At 35.9% G+C, this 19,183-nt stretch overlaps 1 protein-coding gene across 2 annotated transcripts in view; it reads left to right on the top strand.

Annotated features, from left to right (window-relative positions):
• Nucleotides 1-19,183, top strand: part of CTNNA3 (catenin alpha 3) — a 1,495,188-nt gene that overhangs the window by 770,879 nt on the left and 705,126 nt on the right. For both annotated transcript variants that reach the window (XM_045841855.1, XM_045841856.1), the window contains exons 8-9: nt 951-1,031; nt 10,592-10,744. In XM_045841855.1, the coding sequence (XP_045697811.1) occupies nt 951-1,031; nt 10,592-10,744 (234 nt within the window). The remainder of the gene's footprint in view (nt 1-950; nt 1,032-10,591; nt 10,745-19,183) is intronic.

Below are 19,183 nucleotides of genomic sequence, written 5' to 3' on the forward strand. Positions count from 1 at the left end.
CTGCATAATGGTCTACACTTTGCCTTGGTGTCCTTCTTTATGGGGTCCATGCTATACACTCCTTCAATTACCAGCTGCTTAAACATGCCTCCCTGATTTTCAAGGTCTCCTTTCAAAAGCCCTATTCAGTTTATTAATTTAAATAGTAGCAATTTTCTGGAAGTGAATCACATAATGATTTTTCTCAACCTCCTTTATATAAGATATCACTGAAAAAAAGTATGATTAGATTCAGTTTCAGTTGTCTCCCACAAAAGTAATATGTAGAAAATACCAACCAAGGTGACTGTCTATGTGCTTAATAGCCTAAGGATTTAGGTTAAAGAAATAACAGAGAGAACTGTTCTTCTTAAAGAACGAGTATGTATGGCATGAATTATTTTAAAGAGCTGAAAACAGCGTCCGGTTCTTAAGAACTTGAAACAATTTGTTCTTGGAATATTGTCAGCTAAAATTGTGGTCAACTTTTGCAAATTGTATGAATTTGCACTGCATATTTTATTTAGTGTTTAGCAAAACTCCAATATGGTTCTGCATAACTTACACAATACACCGTGGAAATGACTTCAGGAACTCCCACAGAAGTTGACAATTTGGGCATCTAATGCTTTTAAGCTAATTGTATGCTTAGCAGTTAAAAAGTCGACTTGTTAAGAATGATGATCAGAATTCTGGGAGATAATACTCTGCCTACTGCCACAATGAATGCAACCGAGCCCTGCATCAGAAATATTTCAGAAGCTTAAAGAAGAAAATGATGAGAGCTTTAATCATCACTCTACATATTTAGTCTTAAGTGAAGTGCTCATGAATCACATGCAATATCATAGCAGTTTTTAGACCTATTCTTAAATTTTCAAGCTGTTATTTTCAAGAAATTTAGAAAGCAAATTGTTAAGTGCTAAAGAGGAATTTCATAACATTACTTATGCCATTTTTTCTCCCTTTAGGCTGGAAGAAAGGAGAGGAGCAATACCCTGAATATTGCCATAGACAACATGTGCAAGAAGACAAGAGATCTTCGCAGACAGGTGAGGAACGACGAAGACGTGGAGGCAGAAACACCATGCAGAATGGACCTTCTTTTGTCCATTGCTGGAATATTTATTTCTTAGTTTTGTTCTTTTAAAATTACTTTAAAATACAAAACAAGAACAATAAACATATCCTTTCAACAGTTGCATACCTCAACCATTTTTTGCGACAAACATAATCTGTGAGAAAGTGTGGGACTGATTATCGGGTAGGTACGTTTAAATGCTGATGCTGCTTTCATCAGCTGTGTGATCTTGGGGATAGATTTCATCTTTCTGAGTCTCTCTGAACCTATAAAATGGGGTTAATAATACATAATAGGGCTGTAAGGATTAAATGAAATTCCTATCATGGCCTGCTACATCATGTTTAGGGAATGTTGGTAAATTGGTTCTATAACATTAAAAACTGTGTTTATCATTCAAATGCTTAGAGCAAACAACTGGTGATTCAGGTACCCTATCGGTTTCCCCTTCTAGTTCTTTTCAGGATGCTTCAAAAGTTAGTTTCCGTTTAAGTTAAGGACACTTTTTAAACTTAGACCAGCAGGAGTATATGATTAGAAAAGATTTCATTAAATAATTTAAAAGTATAGTATTATGCCATAAGTAAATTTCCCCCAGAAATATGAAGACTTTTCTGTTTTCATATTTGCTTTTGCTTTCCATTCCTTTCACTGTTAAAGACCAGAGTCCTTTTTCAAGCACAACTTTAACTTGGTCACCATTAATTCATAAAGGAGGGCCACAGACTTTTTAACCATAAGCTTTTAATGCAATATATTATTGTAGTTTAATGGGAAGACTTAATAAAATGACCTGAGCAATCTTTTAATGCAGAAATAGATTTGGAAAAGGGATAATTAGGGACCCTCAGCCAGTTAACATTAGCTGTGTAAAACACAATTTTGAAGGCTGGGAAAAATCCAAAATCTCAGCTTTATGGCCTTAATGTGAATTTTATTTTTACTGTCAGCACTTAGAATTATGGAATGCAGGAATTGAAAAGGTATCATATGATGCAGACGAGAAAGCAAGCCAGTGTGGTGAGCTTATCTGTCTAAGGAGGAAGGGGCACCACCTCTGCACCGGGTCAGAACCTGCACTGGACTCGGAGACTCTTTACCCCAGAGCTGTCCTCCCTGCTGGTGGCTTGGCTTCTGTTCTCCATCTTCTTCAGGATTTCTATAGGACTTGGGAAAGTTGTTCCTATGAGCCAGCAGCAATTTTGTCTTTAATTCCTGCCTCATCGCTCAATGCCTCCAGTGAAGTCAAGTGTAATGAACTAATATGCATTTATTATCTCTGAAGCTTTAGAATCATTTTTCTAAAAAAAAAAAGTCAAGATAAACCAATCCCTTGTGTGTAGAATTACCAGATTTAGCAAATAAAAGCACCTAGGCAAATTTGAATTTCAGATTAGGAACAGATGTGTTTTAGTATAAGAATGTCCCAAATATTGCACGGGACATAATAGTATTAAAAAATAATTGTGTTTCTATGAAATTCAAATTGAACCAGGCATCTTGCATTTTATCTTATAGACCTACTTGTGTTTCTACGTCCTTGTTTTGGTTAAGTATTGCTGCTGAACAAACCACACAGATGATAGCAACCATTTTATTATATTTCATGATTCCATGGATTTGCTGAGGATCAGCAAAACTTCTGTAGTGTTTTCACTTGTGGTCTCCCATACAGAGCCAGTCAAATGGTGGCTGTGTCTGGGTATTTGAGGCCTCAGTGCCTCTTCTATCCTCCTCAACGTGAAGTCTAATCTCCTAGGCCTTCTTCATGTGGCTTCTCTCTCCAGCTGGGTAGCCTGGATTTCTTACATGTTTCAAGATTCCAAGAAAGAAAAGATGGAAGCTTCCAGGACTTCTTAATGGCTGAGCTCCAAAGTCACTAGAATGTTGTTTCCTCCACATTCTATAGATAAAAATAGTCACAAACCCTGCCCCATGTTAACAGGAACAAGTAGAGTATCTCTTGTGGGAGAAGTGCCCTGAATACACAGAAAGGGGTGGGGTTGTTTGGAGCTATCTTTGGAAACATCCATGGTCTTCAGTGTCAGTGAAGTAGTTGCTATGGTTCATTCTTAGTATCCTTATGTGCCCTCCCAGGACTTCATTTTCTATCCTGATATTTATGCTTCAGGCAATAACAAAAACTAGTTAAAACAGCAACATGAGTCATCTCCACCTCTTCTTATTCTTGCAAAGTTCATCAAGCAGTTTGGTTTAAGTATCTTAGCTCTTTCTCACAGGAAGGAGAAAGCCTCTACTCTTAAAATGTTTTTCTTTGCAATATTTAATGTTCAGCTCTGGATACAGATCTGTTTGGTTTTTAGTAAAAAAATAAACAGACCCCTTCTTTCAGCCCATTCATCCTAATCCCCTTGTTTACCCATGGCTTGTCAATCAGCAACAGAGAAACATTTTAGCTTTGGTTCAGAGAATCACTGGATTTCATCTGTGAGGAATGAGATAAATTGCTTATATGTATCTGGGGAGAACAAATTGTACATTTTTGGACAACGAGATTAAATTTCCTAGGAGGTGACTTGGTGTTTATTTGTTTTAAACTTCTTGCTCTTGACTTGAATGCCTCTTGCACTTGAAAAAAAGACAAATGTCCTTGGCGTGGTATTCCAAATTCTCTCTAATTTGGCTCAAAAGTAATCCCCTTAATTCTTTTTTAAAATATTTATTTATTTTTATTGTTTTTGCTATGACAGCTATTCCTGCTTTTTCTCCCTTTCCCCATCTCCACCCCACCCCACACTCTCCCCTCCCTAAATCAGTTCTCAGCTCCCCTTGTGAGTGTTGCTGTTGTGCACAAAAGTTCTTTGTTAATCCCGTTACCATCTCCTTAACATTCCTTCGCCTTCGGCTCACATTCTTAGTTCTTCCTCCTCACCACACCAGCACAGTAACCTGTTCTCTGACTAAAGGGTCTACTTAGTATTCATCAAATTTTTCATCACCTTTCTCCCCACCCCAAATGCACGTGGGTCATTGAATATATGGCTTGTTTAACTTGGAACCTTCCTGGTCCCCTATATTCCCCTCTAATCAACCAAGGAAGTTCAAGTAGTAAATTCTAGTTCTCCCATGAAACCTATACAGTTGTCACCAGCTGGAATTGTTTTCTTCCAAGAGCACTGGTAGCATGTGTAGTTCTACTGTAGCAGTGATCGTATTCAGCCAGTATTTTCTTCCCACTGAGTTTTACATCATTAAAATGATAGGTTTGACAACATTTCTCATTTAATAAGTGCTTTCCAAAGCTTTCTACTAATTTTAGTCCTTACAGTATTGACTTTTATCCCTGAAGTGACAAATAATGGCATAGTACTATTATCTCCAACTCAGGAGAGTTAATGCACTGAACGTCACTCAGCTAAACTGGTAGAGCCAATGTTTGGGCCTGTGTCCATTCAACCTCAGCTCAGATTTGTAACTGCTACCCCATGGACCAGTTCACCTGCAGAACTTCCAGTACCTCAGACCCTGGTTTTACTGTCGTAAATTGTTTTCTTTCTTATTATTGACTTTACATATTTTTCTTTAAATGTGAATGTTCTTCCGTTAGTCTCCTTTCCTATTATTTATTTGAGATGTATACCTATAAAATTCTTAATAAGAGAGGAAGATTTTTAAACCTTCTTTATTAAAAACCTAAAACAATGTATATATTCCACTTCTATTATATTAGTCAGAGTGAAATATACATTTGGTTTCATTAACGGCAAGTTAAAATTTTTATGGGTGTATATTGAGAAAAAAAATGTCTATTTCTTAAATGCCAAAATAAGGACTTGAGGTATGTCCAATAAAATAGGCTTTTAGTAAAAAGAAAAAAAACAATGAAAACTTGATTAATTCTTTAGTTGCCAAGTTGCTGAATGGGTATATCCATTTCTTCTTCATGTTGATAGTAGCAATGCCACACTCAGAAAAAAATATGCAGGCTTTTATACCTCCTCTTCATCCTATCATTGAATAATATTAAGTATCCATAAGATGCATCCCATTAAATATATACATATGCTGAATTAATTATTAGGTAATTTAGTTCTTATTAGTAAATTGAGTTTTGAAAGTTCTATTTTGCTACTTGACTTAAAATTAAAATTGCACCTGGCTGGCGTAGCTCAGTGGATTGAGCGCAGGCTGGGAACCAAAGTGTCCCAGGTTCGATTCCCAGCCAGGGTACATTCCTGGGTTGCAGGCCATAACCCCCAGCAACTGCACATTGATGTTTCTCTCTCTCTCTCCCTCTCTTTCTCTCTCCCTCCCTTCCCTCCCTAAAAATAAATAAATGAAATCTTTAAAAAAAATTAAAATTGCATTAATATACACAAATATGTTTTCCATGTTCCCTAAGAATGATTCTTTTCTAAAACACTTTCTCATCTTTCCTCTTCCCCTCACAACTTTATTCTTTCTCTTCCTTTATTTGGTGGTAGTGGTGGGGGCAGAGCTTTCTTACAGTTTTCACATAAGCTTTCACTTTGGGGTTTCAATTGTAGAGAAATGTATTATTTTTTTATTGGAGATCCCAAACCACCTGCATTAGTGGAAGAGAGAAAAATTGATGTCTCAAAACCTTTTATTAAATTGTAGTGAGAAAAGATGGAAAGCTCCTCCATTTGGTTTTGTGCCTGATATCTTTCATACAGGTATTTATTAAAAATACATACTTCTAACTCCTTTGGCCTCCCACTAACTTCAAATTTTGCAGCGTCTAAGGTTGTCCTATTTCTACATCGGCATGTTGGATTCTTCTTTAAAGTTTTTTGTCTATCACCTAAGTGAAAGGAATGAGTTATTCTATTGGGCACGAAAGGTATTTATATAGATATAATGACTGTGCAGTTTAAGTGGGAAAATTTCCCATACAAATATGTCAGAACATACAAAGAAAATCACTTAGCATAGCATTCAAGGCTTTTTTTGTCTTGTCCCTATATGCATTTCTAGTTCTATCTTATAATAATGTTTTCCCACAGTCAGCATAATACAGGGGAAGGCGGACTCAAACCTGGTGGTATGCAAAACAGAAGTGACACAGTGGCATTGTCAATGTGCAGTTTATGTAAAACATTGCAGTCTGTTACTTTGTACATGACCAAACAGCACTAACACCAGGAAAATATGTCTATTTTATATTGGAATCTCCTGAAAGCAGTTTCTCAGACTGGGGCCTACTATCGGTAGTTTATATGGGAAGCGATGTCAAGAAGCAAGTATAAAAGAACATGAAATGTAATAGAACGGGGAGGGAAGAAAGAAAGGCTATGCTATTGAGGTTGCTTCTATAGGCAGCAGGAGCTTACGGACCTCTGAAAAGGGACATAATGCCTTCCAGAATTGTTTGACCGATGGATGCATGTTAGGAGTTTTATCCATTAGCTCCTACCCTGCCATTGGTTGAGGGCTGCTGCCAGTGGTGTTGACTTTCCATAATGTTCAGGCTCTTTGTGCATGGGCTGAGAGCTCACAGAGACTTAGAGCAAACTCTGAGAAAGAATAACTAAGAGAAGCATGAAATGCACTCAAGGTGGATGTCTTCGGAGGACATGAAACAGTTCCCCTCAGCAAGAGCTGAAATCAGGCTGATCCAGTGGATGAGATGTAGTGCACCAAAAGCTTCTAATGCAGTTCATAATCATGCCTATAAATGTGATGGTAATGATCAAGAATCAGCAAGATAGCCAATATAGTGAGAAAATTGTGGTTTGGTTGCATTAATTGCACTATTTATTGTTTGCATGGGTTAAGTCACTTTCAAAACGAAACGTATTTTTCCTCCTGCTGACTGTGTTATCTCTTAAAGGTATCCCTCCTGCCTAACAGAAGTCACCAGTTTCTGGCCATTGAATTCTGCCATCTTTTAATCTTTTTAACTTATTTTGTTCTTTTTGCCTGAAATGTTTTCCATTACCTTCATTTTACCTAGTGGGATCTTATTTCAGTCCTCACTCTACCATTATGTTCTAGTAACACTAGATACTCGTGACGTCCTGAGGGTCCTTCTGTTTTCTTTGATTACGACTGTCTTCCTGGAATGCTGTGCTTCCCACTTTCTATTCGGCTTTTAAAAGGGAATACATATATCCCATTCTTACTCAAGCCTTCCTCATCAGGGCCATCAGTATAAACTTTCTCATTCATTTTTGCTTCTCTAAGACACTCATCAAACTCTGTGTTCACCCCTCACTGACTAACAGTTACCTTGTCTGTATCACCCAGACAGTCCCCAGGTTGCCGAGAATGGTGCCTTGTCCTTACACAGATCAAAATGTGTTTGTTAGTTTGAATGAATGTACAATTACAGAAAATAAGATTAATTATGCTTGTTATATTTGACATTACATTATGTCAGATAATTTTAGCCCATTTTTCAAAAGAATTTTGAAGACATTGGCATAGACATTATTTGAAAGCTCATTTTCCAATCCTTTAGTCTTGTTTTAGTGAAGATAATACCACACTTAGTGGAACACCTTTTCTCATTCTATGTGTTATGTAGTTAGCAATGCACCTTAGAAAAAATCAAAAGAAAAAGTTCTTATTTTGGTTTAATTTAAAAAATTAGCCAAATAGTTCATTTATTTATTCTTTAATTAATAGTTAATCAGCTGTACCTTGAACCTCACCTTTGTAATATGTTTTAATACTTGTTCATAGAATAAAGGCTTGAATTAATGGCGGGGAAAATATAGTTGAAAACCTTGAAGAAATAAAAGTAGAACATGGAGTAAAGGTCACTAAAATGAAGGGAAGCCCTGACCAGTGTGACTCAATTGATTGAGCATCATCCCACAAAGCAAAGGGTCGCTGATTAGATCCCTGGTCAGGGCACAGGTTCAGTCCCCGGTCGGGGCTCATGCTGGGAGTGACGCATCAATGTTTATCTTTTATATGGATGTTTTTTCTCTCTCTTTCTCCTTCCCTTTCCCTCTCTCTAAAAATAAATCAATAAAATATGTTTAAAAAATTAAGGGAACCACAGAGGGGAGAGGAATAGACCATAGTAAATGTATCTAGCTCTGGAAAAAGATTGCTATAATTATTTAGGTATTTAAAAAAGTGGCACAATTTTTCTTTATTTCTCTAGATTTTATATGGTGATAAGTCAAAATGTATTTTTTTAAAGCACAAGAAGACAATTTGACTTTCTGTATGTAGTTATATTATAGATGGGAACAAACATCAAAGCCTTTTATAAGAAAAGCAATCTCTCTTTAAACCTGTTTCAATATATTTAATATCAAGTCTTGCTTCTTCATGTCCCAAATTACTAGGGATGGGAGTTCATTCTTACTGTCTCTGCCCCCTCATCTGACATTTATTCTTCAAACCACAGCAATAGGACTCCTGCTCCAACTTTTCCACTGAAACTGCTCTAAGCTCAGCAGTAACTGTTTAGTGGTCAAATCCAATAGACAAGTCTTGGCTATTTTCATTTAATTTATCTTTAAATTTGATTCTGAAACCTATTATCTTCTTGAAATTTCTTTGCTCTCAGTCTCCTGAGATTGTAATATAATCTCAGGAAGACATATATTATCTTCCTTTATTATAATATTTAATGACTCTCTTTTCCATTTGATTATAATGGACCATGCATTTCATCTTGACATTTTTCACAATGCCCTGTTCTTGGTAGGAATGTGAGAAATGGTGTTCAGAATAACTGTTGAATTGAATGAAATCAAATAGAAAAGAAGATTCAATAAGTTCATAATGTAGGTATTATAATTGTGTTTGGTAGAATAAATTCATTTAGTGAACACTGACACAGAGACTTATTTGAAAGTTTCTCCTTCAGCTGTTGGCCACTTGCTCTCTTTGTTTCTTGGCCATATTCTCAGTCACTTTTTAGGTTTTACTCGTCCATCTACATGACTCCCATAAATGGTACTATTTCCTAAGATTTCATCTTTGGATATCATCTCACTGTGAGTCTTTCTCTCTCTGATCCTGTTCGTCTCCTTGGCTTGTATTGCCTCCCACATGTATGCTGGCTTTCCATTGCATAATTCTTTTTGCTGATCACCTTATAGCCCTCCTTCTATATGTCCTAACTACAAATGAAAGAAGAAAAGAATGAAGGGCAGAGAGATGGTCATTGAAAATGGTTACCCTTCTGAGAGATTCCATCTACTTTTCTTTTATATGTCCAGAGCTAACACAATTTGTACTTCCCAGCGCACATGCTAACTTACTGTCTCTTGCCTGATTTCTTCTGTCCCCCCTTTATGGAAGGAAAACACATTGTTCATTCACTCCCTTTGCCTTGTAACTCCTTAGCACTCTACACCCTGCCCTAGTAGGTGCTCAGTAAATATTAATTAGTTGTTACTAGTGATTTGCCTCTCTACATGCTAAGTAGAATTTTTCCTTGAGGATTTCCTGTAGCTTTTGTGAGACTGCCCATAGCCAGAATATTTCACAGTTCTGAGCAAGCTCTACTATATTACACAGAGGTATTTTCTCCCAGAAATCTGTAATTATTATGAACTTATTTTTCTGTAATTATTACAGGAAGATAGACTATATTCTTTTCTATGTAGCTACATCATTCAACCCCTTGAAAATATATTATTATTTCTCACATAATCCAAAACTAAGTTAAGTGTCTATTGGTTTTTAAAAAAATACTCCCACGTATAATTTTCACAAAAGGCAAATTACAAGTTTTCTGTCTTATAGCTATTTATTTATTTGTTTTATTGTATAGAAGTTATTAAATTAAATGAGGGGGTAATCAAAACACTCTGGGGCCATCCATAGTTATTGCCATTGTCAATAAAACATTTCATGATATTGTGATCCTCAAGGGGTCAACATTATATAAATACAATGCATTAATTTTCTAATGCATTTTTAAATTTCTGGACATATCTGTTGAGTAGAGTAATTGCTTGATTGTCATTTATAAGCTTACACAAAATCTAATTTAAAAGAAGTAATTGTAGCAGAATGTTACACTTGTTTAATAATTTAAGGTGTGAAGGCAAGAACAATTAATGCAAATGAAGAAAATTGGACATCAAATTCATTTATTATTTTCCTTGCTCTATTAATCCATTATCAACTGGCATAATCGGTGATGTAACTTGGTTTAATTACCACGAAGTTTACAATTTAGCTCATCAAAATTTATCAGTTCCTCCAACAAGGCAGAAAACATTTAATAATTTTGTAATTATAAAAATACATGATGTACAATGTTGTTTATACACATATATAAACATTACAATGGCACAACTTTTTGAGAGAAAAATGAAGTATTATCATTTATAATCTGACTGCTAGGCTAAGTACAATTAAAGAAAAAATTAGTGATTTTTAAGAGCAAAACAGCTACTACTTGATATTTTCTTTGCTATTTTGCTTATTTTAGCTTTGTATGTGACATTCATATACAGTCTTAAGTATGATTTTAAGGACTGTGTAAAAATATATGAAATAAAATTTGTAGGTACAAAATAACATGAACTATTTCCTGATTTTTTAAAGCATGAATTTTCTATTTCCCCTCAGCTTCGTAAGGCTATCATAGATCACGTGTCAGACTCCTTTTTGGATACAACGGTCCCACTTTTGGTTCTCATTGAAGCTGCCAAGAACGGCCGGGAAAAGGAAATAAAAGAATACGCTTCAATATTTCGTGAACACACCAACAGACTTGTAGAAGTAAGTGTGCTAAAAGTGTGCTCGAAATCCTGGAAAATGAGACTCTCATTCCCCTTTACAATTGAATTGTACTTAAATAAAGTACAATTATTTATATATTACAAATGAAGCAGAGGTGGGACAAAGTAATATGAAAGTATATATGTCAAACTGTATTAAACCATTCCCCATTGGCTTGGAAAAGGAGGATTTATTTAGAAAGAGCTATGAAACTATAATCAATATTTTTAAAATGCCTATTTTTTCCATAGTCACATAATTAAGCTGGTTAAATACAGATACTTTGTTTTATTCTTACAAATATTTTCTTTCTATTGTAACTTAAAGGTAACAAAATATTCTATTTCATGTCATTTTTGTTTTTTCTACCATATTTTCATGGCTGTATTACTTTTTCAGCCTTTCAAGTAATATGCAACTATGTAATGTGACTATAGAGCAGGAATGTAGGATATATAGGGTAGAGACGTTCAGAGTAATTAAGTGGGGTTTAGTGGATTTGTCCATGCCTTAGATGGGGGAAGAGGAGGTAATAAAACTATAATTTCCTTCTGCTTATAAACTGAAAACGTGGAAATGCCCCAAGATTTGAGGGACAGGGTGGCATATTGTTTCAGGAGCCATGAAGGGCTGTGTGATTCCCAGGAGAAACATAATGACACCTATTGTATTATGGATATCAGTGTGGCCACAGTGTAAGAAAGAGCCTGAAGGGAAGAATTTCCAGTAATGCGGCAGTGCTTACAAGACTGGGAAGTAGTGGCAGGAAGGGGGAAATGTGACTGACCACATGCATATACCAGAGCTGATGTACTGCTGGTACCCATCAGTATGATTATACAAATTGTTATGACTAGTGTCTATAATGATTGTCAGTGCTCATGCCATACTGGATATTAAATATTTTGACTGTCACAGCTTCCTATACTGACCATGAACACTGGTGAAATATGTGTTTTGGGGCCAAAATTGCTTGTAAAACTTGTGTTAGAAATAGTCACCATCTGGATTAGAATCATGGTTTTCAATATGATATAGACTAAAATAGAGGGCTGTACTAACACCTTTAAGGTGGATCCACTGGGAAGAAAGTTTCTAATGTGGCTAATACTCGTACTGTAAACTCTCTTTCTGAATCTCAGTCTTCACATCTAATAAATAAAAGGAATGAATAAATAGACGATTGCTAAGATGACTTTAGCCCTAAAACTTCCCCACCTCAACTTTGACATATCCCTTGAACATCCCAGGAACTCTGTAAGCTGGGGCAATGGTCGTGATTCCCATTGGCCTTATATGGAAATAAAAGCACCAAATCCAAACCAGGTAAATAAGAGTCAGAGCTGATTCCCAGGTTTGCAATTTTTAACTGATTCATTTAATTATTTATTATTTATCTAGTTTTATCTATTTCCCCTTATATTCATTCCTCTAATATTCATTAACCATGCCCACAGGGACGAGTTAAGAGGCGTGAGCAGACGGAGCGGGTTGTTAAAGGTACCTGGGTGTAGCCCCTGAGAATTGTGAAAGTTTTGTCTAAAAATGTATTCTCCAAACTGAAGGCACATCAGATTATAAAAACAACTTTTTGGTAAAATATTCTGAAAGTAAAAGTTGGTTTCTGCTGTAAAGTTGCATCCCTATTTCTATTTCTCAGTTTAGTGATTCTGTGAATCCTAAATCTCATGAGGTTCTCAGTAAAGAGGGACTCCTTGATCACATAATTTGGGGGAAAAAGTTTATTTTCTTGGCTATTTTACATTTCTAAAAAATCTAGAGTTAAAGAGACTGCTTTAATCTCCCTAAATTTGCCCAAGGAACTCTTTTTCATGATATTTATTACTAAGGAGCTGCCTTCAGGGAGCACTTGAGAATACTGCCTTAATTTACTACCAAGTGATGTTTTTTATTATGTAGGCAGAGCTCTAAGGGTCTGTTTTAAATGTTTAAGAATTTTGGAAATTATGTATTTTATGTGATTATTGAAAGAAAGGATTTTGGAATTTTGAGCTACTAGGGGACTAAGAATGAGTTTCATTTAACTCTGCATGTTCCCTGAACATATTATAAGATTATGATAGATTTGGAGTCTTATAGTTCTCACTTTGGTATACCTAGAAGCTGGTCTATGTAACTTTCAATTCTAGTTGCCTTTTACTTACTACATAACAGACCATCCCCAAACGCAGTGGCTTAAAACAACCATTCATTATTCTCACACTGATGTGTGGGTTGACTGGACAGAGCTGGGCAATTCTCCCTTAGGGTCTCTCATGTGATTGCTGGCAAATATTGGTTGGTAATGTAGCCCTTCAAAGGTCTGATGAGGCTAGACATGCAAGATGGCACATTCCCATGAACGAAAGTGCCCGTTAGCTGTCTGCTGGGAGCTTAGCTGTGCTTGTCAACCGGAGCACCAATCCATGGCCTCTCTGTGCGGCTTCAGCCTCTCGAGAGTAATTTTGTGTTTTGATATGAGAAGTCCTAAGAGTAAGGCAGAGATAAAAAGTAGACCTGACGCATTCTCTTAAGGCCTGGGCCCAGAAATTGGCAGGGTGCAACTTCCTCTGTGTTTTATGGGTAAAAACAATCACAGAGCCAGCTCCAACCCAAGGAGTGAGCGCAACTTGGGGCATAAGACTCCACTTCTCAATGGAAGGCATAGCGAAGAATTTGTTGCCTCCTGAAATCTACTACACTTCTCTGGGCTTCATTTGCTTTTATCTACAAAGTGAAGGAAAAAAAATAATATTTAAGGCCACTACCAGTTTCTAAACTTCTATGATCCAACAAATACTTTTTACAGTTGAGAGACTTCTATTTTTCTGAGAGATATAGACATAGGAGAAAATGAAAATGAGTTTTAAGTATATTACTTGCACACTGGGTTCTTTATCAAGAAGGAAAGAAAAAGAGCATTATATTTATCTCTCAGGAAAATGCATTTTTGAAAGGAGATGTCTAACCAAAACAACAGAGAAAATCATCATTAATTTCTTGCAGACATTGAGACAGAAGTGTCTGTGACAGTTGGGAAAATAGGAGCGTTTATATTGTGAGGATATATCAGTTTCTCAAGGCATTCTGAGTTAACTTTGTATAGATTGCATATCAATCCTCTGCCTCCCCGCTTCCTACCACCTCCCTGCACAGACATGCACATATACCCATCTTACTCCCAAGCTGGGCAATTTGACATAGCAAGGCAGAAAGTCGTAGATTCTAAATGGCTTCAAGAAAAACCTATTTTCAACATGTCTTGCTTTCGATACCTCTACTGTGTTTGTCAAAGAAATCTAAAATCAGTGAACTTGTTGAAGTAAGACTTAAGTAGAAAAAAAAAGTTTGCTTTTAAAGAATTCCTATCAGTTCTCGAAGAAAAACTCTATACTGGTAAAGGAACATTTTAGATAATGGTTAATGTGTAACTTTTACAAAAAAGATAATAAAACGTGGAACTAAACACAGAGCACAAAAATACCAACCATTAAGAAATTATATTGATAATAAGTTGAAAACCAAAAAGATTTGAGGCAGTAGAGAAAATAAATGGGAATAAGGATCAAATCAGTCAATAATTAAGCCTGAACATACATTCCTATTCTTTGGTGGAGTCATGTCTGAGGTTTCCTGTTATATTACCATGTAGTTTGGTATAACATTTTAAAATGATCATGGGTGAAATGATGCTTATAAAAACCTTGGTAGTATCAATAATTGGAGAATCTAGATCCTTGTGACTAGTTTTATTTTGTTATACTGAACTAAGTAACTATTAGGCAAAGCTGTTCCTACTCTGAATATCCAAGTGACTCTGTATTTTGGGATCCAGCAAGCCACAGTGGGAAGGAAAAATGAGAATTAAGAAGCTTGCAATTTGAAAGCTACCTTCACTTAGGGATTAGTAATTAATGACAAAGGTGCTCATTGATTATGCTTCCCTGTCCTTTGATCTTGCACAGACGGTGACTTAGGGAACCATTCCCTCTGCTGGCTTCCACTAATAATACCAATTAAACAGAAAGTTTAAAATATTAATTTAATCTTAAAAATAAAAATATTCAGTAATCCTAGAGAGTAAAGATTTTATCTTTTATTATTTTGAGCCCTCTCAAATAATAGCAAAGTCTTTATAGCTAATGCCAAGTAAATCTGTTTTGAATGAAGGAACGCATTTCTAACACCAACTCAGTTCTCATTCCCTCTAAAAAGTTGACTTTGGGGATCTCAGTGACTGGACTTGAAATATATGCCTGAACCCAATTATTTAAGTAGAGTACCTCCCTACTCTACTGTACATGGATACATAAAATAATTCTTCATAGTGATTTGGCAGATGCCTTCGCCATTAATTATCAAAAGCAAACATTATAAACCCTGCTCCAGATTTTGCTCAGGAGTTTGTGATAATTTGAAAACATCTTTAAAGAACTGTGCCCCCTTTGGAGATATAATTTGTAACTTTAATATGGTGATACAGCTCTTATTCAAAAGAATAATTGCCATTGTGTTCAACAAGTATATTTTTTTATAATGGCTATTATTTAAAACTTCTCTAAAGTTGAGTTAAAAACTCCACTACTATTTTTGAATCATAATTTGTTCTCAGAAAATCAGTTCATGGTAAAACCTCCAGTTTACCCCATGGGTTTTAGCATATTAATTATTATTAAATATGACAGTGCTAATATTCTAGGCCTGAAAATATTCTGAGAACTAAGAAGTTCCTCTGTGTGAAAAGCCAGGTTTGGCAGTGCTTTCACTTACTCATCAAAAATTTGTGTCTTGATGCACCTTATTTTAGTAAGTTTCATGGGAGCCTTTCATCAAAAAGGAGAAAGGTAGGTGGATATTTAATTATAATACTTCCTTCCAACCTACCAAGCTGATTATTCCCACTCACAAAATGGTGAGCCAGATTTAGCAAAGCCCCGGTGCCAAAGAGGGGGCTGTAGAGGGGCGCTTGCTGTTCTGTGCGGAGTCTTACTGCTCTCAGCTCTGCTGCTGTCTCTGCCTGTGGACACAGTGCCGTTCAATGTTACATGTTGCTGTAATTGATCATCTGCTCTCAAATGAGGATATTTTCAGTTATAAATAAATAAAGTGTTTAGAGTCCCCTTCCATTTTCCTTCTCCCCCTTCAAAAGAAAAAACAACCCCATGCTTACATCTGTACACAAACCGACAACTGTTCTCAGTGAGCATCTTGGCCGCTCTCCTTTTTTGGTGGAAAGAATTGGTACAGCTAAGTCAGGGATGCCTCCGCTCATGTACAATAGAGTGCACAAGTGTGACTGCCCACTGCCTGGATTAAAAACTCGGCATGTTAATCCTCCTTCAGCTAAAGGACGTGGTGAACATGATCCCTAAAAGCCCAGCCAGTGAACTTGCCTTGTTCCAGAGTTTTCTTTATTAATTTGGAGTACAGAAAAAGGGTAGTGCTAAAGAAAAGCAACACTTACAGAAAAGTCAAGAACCCACAATAATCAAGGATAAATATTTTTGAGTGGAATATTACTGTTTTGGAAGTAAGAGGAGAAAGAAAAAACTGTATGGGATTAGAGTATTATGGGAATTTAGAATGAAGTAAGCAATATTTTCATCAAACTTGAAGACTGGGCAGGAGTTGGATTTGAAAAACGGGTACTCCAAGTGGAGATAATAGCTTGAACAAAGGCACGGTGCTCATTCCTGTGTCCCAGGAATGCTGGAGAAATGAAATCTGGATTGCTACATTTGCTGAAGTGGAACAGAGGCGGTTAGTAGCCTTGTATAGTTGCTTGCCAGGGTGAAGAGGTTAGATTTCCTCTTGCAGACCTGGATCCAGTAAAGAAGTTGGAGCAATGCAGTTGCTTCTCATCAGAGAAAGATTTAAAGGGATGTCATATTTTAAGAGCATTTGCATATGGACTACTTTGCATCTGGATATAAAATTTTCTAACCCTCAAAAATTGATTTGAATCTCCTGAGAATAAACTGGCCTTTAAAAAGGACTGCATTTAAAATGTAACTTATTGTCACACATTAAAGTGAGAGAAGAAACCTACTTTTAATAATGAAAGTGGAACAGAAAAGCAAGTGCCTCATGCCTTAATGGCACCAGGTTGATGCTACTCAGTAGAAATAGAAGGCAAGTCACATACATAAATTAAAATATTCTAGTAGTCACACCAAAAAAAGAGAAAATAATCAGATAAAACTAATCTTAATGTTTTATTTAATCCAGTGTAACCTAAATATTATTCCAACATGTAATTGTTGTAAAAACTAATGAGATACCTTACATTCTTTGTTTTGTACTAAGTCTTAAAAATCTGGTATGTACTTTACACTTACAGCCTATCTTAATCTAGACTACTCACATTTTTAGTGTGTAATAGTCATCTGGGGCTGGTGAGTATGCATTGCACTAGATAGATGAGTAGCAAGTTGAGAACAGGAGTGTATTCACTCATTTGTTTGTTTATTCATTCATTCAACAAATATATCTTCAGTGCCTACTGTGTGACATATTCTGTGCTGGATGCTGGGAATGCTGTTTAGAGCCTTTGTTTTTGTTTCCTTAGCCTGATATGTAGCAAATGCAGCATTCAATAAATCACTACTGAATAAGTTAGTGTATAAACAAATGAAGTAGTTCATTAATCCTGCAGAAAATCTTAAACAGGGTAAACAGCATGACTTATTGCATGACATGTGAAACATGGAGACAGATTTGGGTTCCAATCCTGGCTTGATGTTCTTGGGAGAGTTATTTCCATCTCTTGTATCTGGCTTGTAAAGGATATACTCTATTTAAAAATGAAGATAATAGTGAGATCAGATGGGATAACAGATCAGTGTACTGAATGTCACATGATGTGGACAGTGTTTTTCAGTGAATATTAGTGTTCTTCCTTTTTCTCTAAACTTGTAAAAAACTTTTCACAGATTTTGTTGTTTTTTTTTTTCCAAAATCTTATTTGCAAAAAAGGCTGCTTGAATCTCTAATACCCCTAGTAAGCAATGGCATTTTCATTTTGAAAAAATGGTTTTATAAGGTAATTTCAAATTTTCTACAGCTGTTGGACCTTTGTATTCAACTTCCAAATATAGATAAAAGTATTTTATCTTCCTTGATAATTTTAAAAAAATGCATACTGTTCCTAGATGGTGTGGCTCATTGGATTGAGCATTGGCCTGAGAACCAACGAGTCTCCAATTCCTGGTCAGAGCACATGCCTGGGTTGTTGACCAAGTCCCCAGTAGGGGGTGCTCTAGAGGCAACCACACATTGATGTTTCTCTCCCTCTTTCTCCCTCCCTTACCCTCTAAAAAGAAATAAATAAAATCTTTAAAAAATACAAAATATATACCCTGATATGACAGCTGTCCCTAACAAAATTGTTCATAATTTTATAAATAATATATATTTATAATTAATTATAATCTAACAAAATTATTTTGAATGAAGTTAAAGAGAACTAAGCACTACTAGAGCCATCATAAAGGGGAAAGAAAAACTAAACAAACTTTTTTGGCCAACCCAATATTTCTTTCTTTTTTTTAATCATCTTCCAGGGGCATTTTTAAAATTGCTTTTAAAGAAAGAGAGAGAGAGAGAAACATTGATTATGTTTCCTCCCGTACATGCCCCATACATGCCCCAGTAGGAGATCATTTGATTCCACACCCTTTCCACAGTCTTTCAGTTTACAGGATGACACTCCAACCTTCTGAGTCACACTAGCCAGAACAGGATTGGTGTAATTCTTTTTATCCATTCACTGTTCCACTCAATTAAAATACATAGTGAGTCTCTACACTGTAGTCTACAGAGCTCTTATACACAGAGCCCCACAATTAAAACCTGCTTTCATTTTTGTCTTGTGTTTTATAAAAGAAGAGTTATACTCTTCTGCTTAAATGACTTTAGCAAATCACTAAATCTCTCTGGAATTCAATTTAATTATCTGTGAATGAAAAATAACGGCTTAAATATTCTTCTCCATTTTTCATATTCAAGGTTCCAGAAACCAAAGGAAGAGTTCTTCTATTTGTTGTATGCATTTAAATACTATGGTCATACATGGAGGAGGCTGGTTAACAAAAGTATTGGTGGAGTGGTTATTTCATGGCTTTCACAAGACAAAAATAACTTTTTATGGATAACAAAGAGAAGATAAAAACTGGGGAAGAAAGTAAAATATAGAAAACATTTAGTAATCTATACCAGCATCATGCAAAACATTTCCCTGCCCATTATTCTATTACACCTATGCTCACAATGAACATTTTGCTGATCCAGAAACCTTGGCTGAAAGAAATTAAGCAACTCCTCTAAGGTCACACAGCTAATAGATGGCAGAGTAGGGCATCAACCCGGTTCTATCAATGCCAGAGATCAAAGGAATAAAGGTATCACAATAAATCTAAAAGTAGAAAGTGAGCCCAAGTC

This window comes from Phyllostomus hastatus, unplaced genomic scaffold (genome assembly GCF_019186645.2).
Source record: "Phyllostomus hastatus isolate PE091 unplaced genomic scaffold, TTU_PhHast_1.1 phas_contig_38, whole genome shotgun sequence".
In the NCBI taxonomy this organism is placed as follows: domain Eukaryota; kingdom Metazoa; phylum Chordata; class Mammalia; order Chiroptera; family Phyllostomidae; genus Phyllostomus; species Phyllostomus hastatus.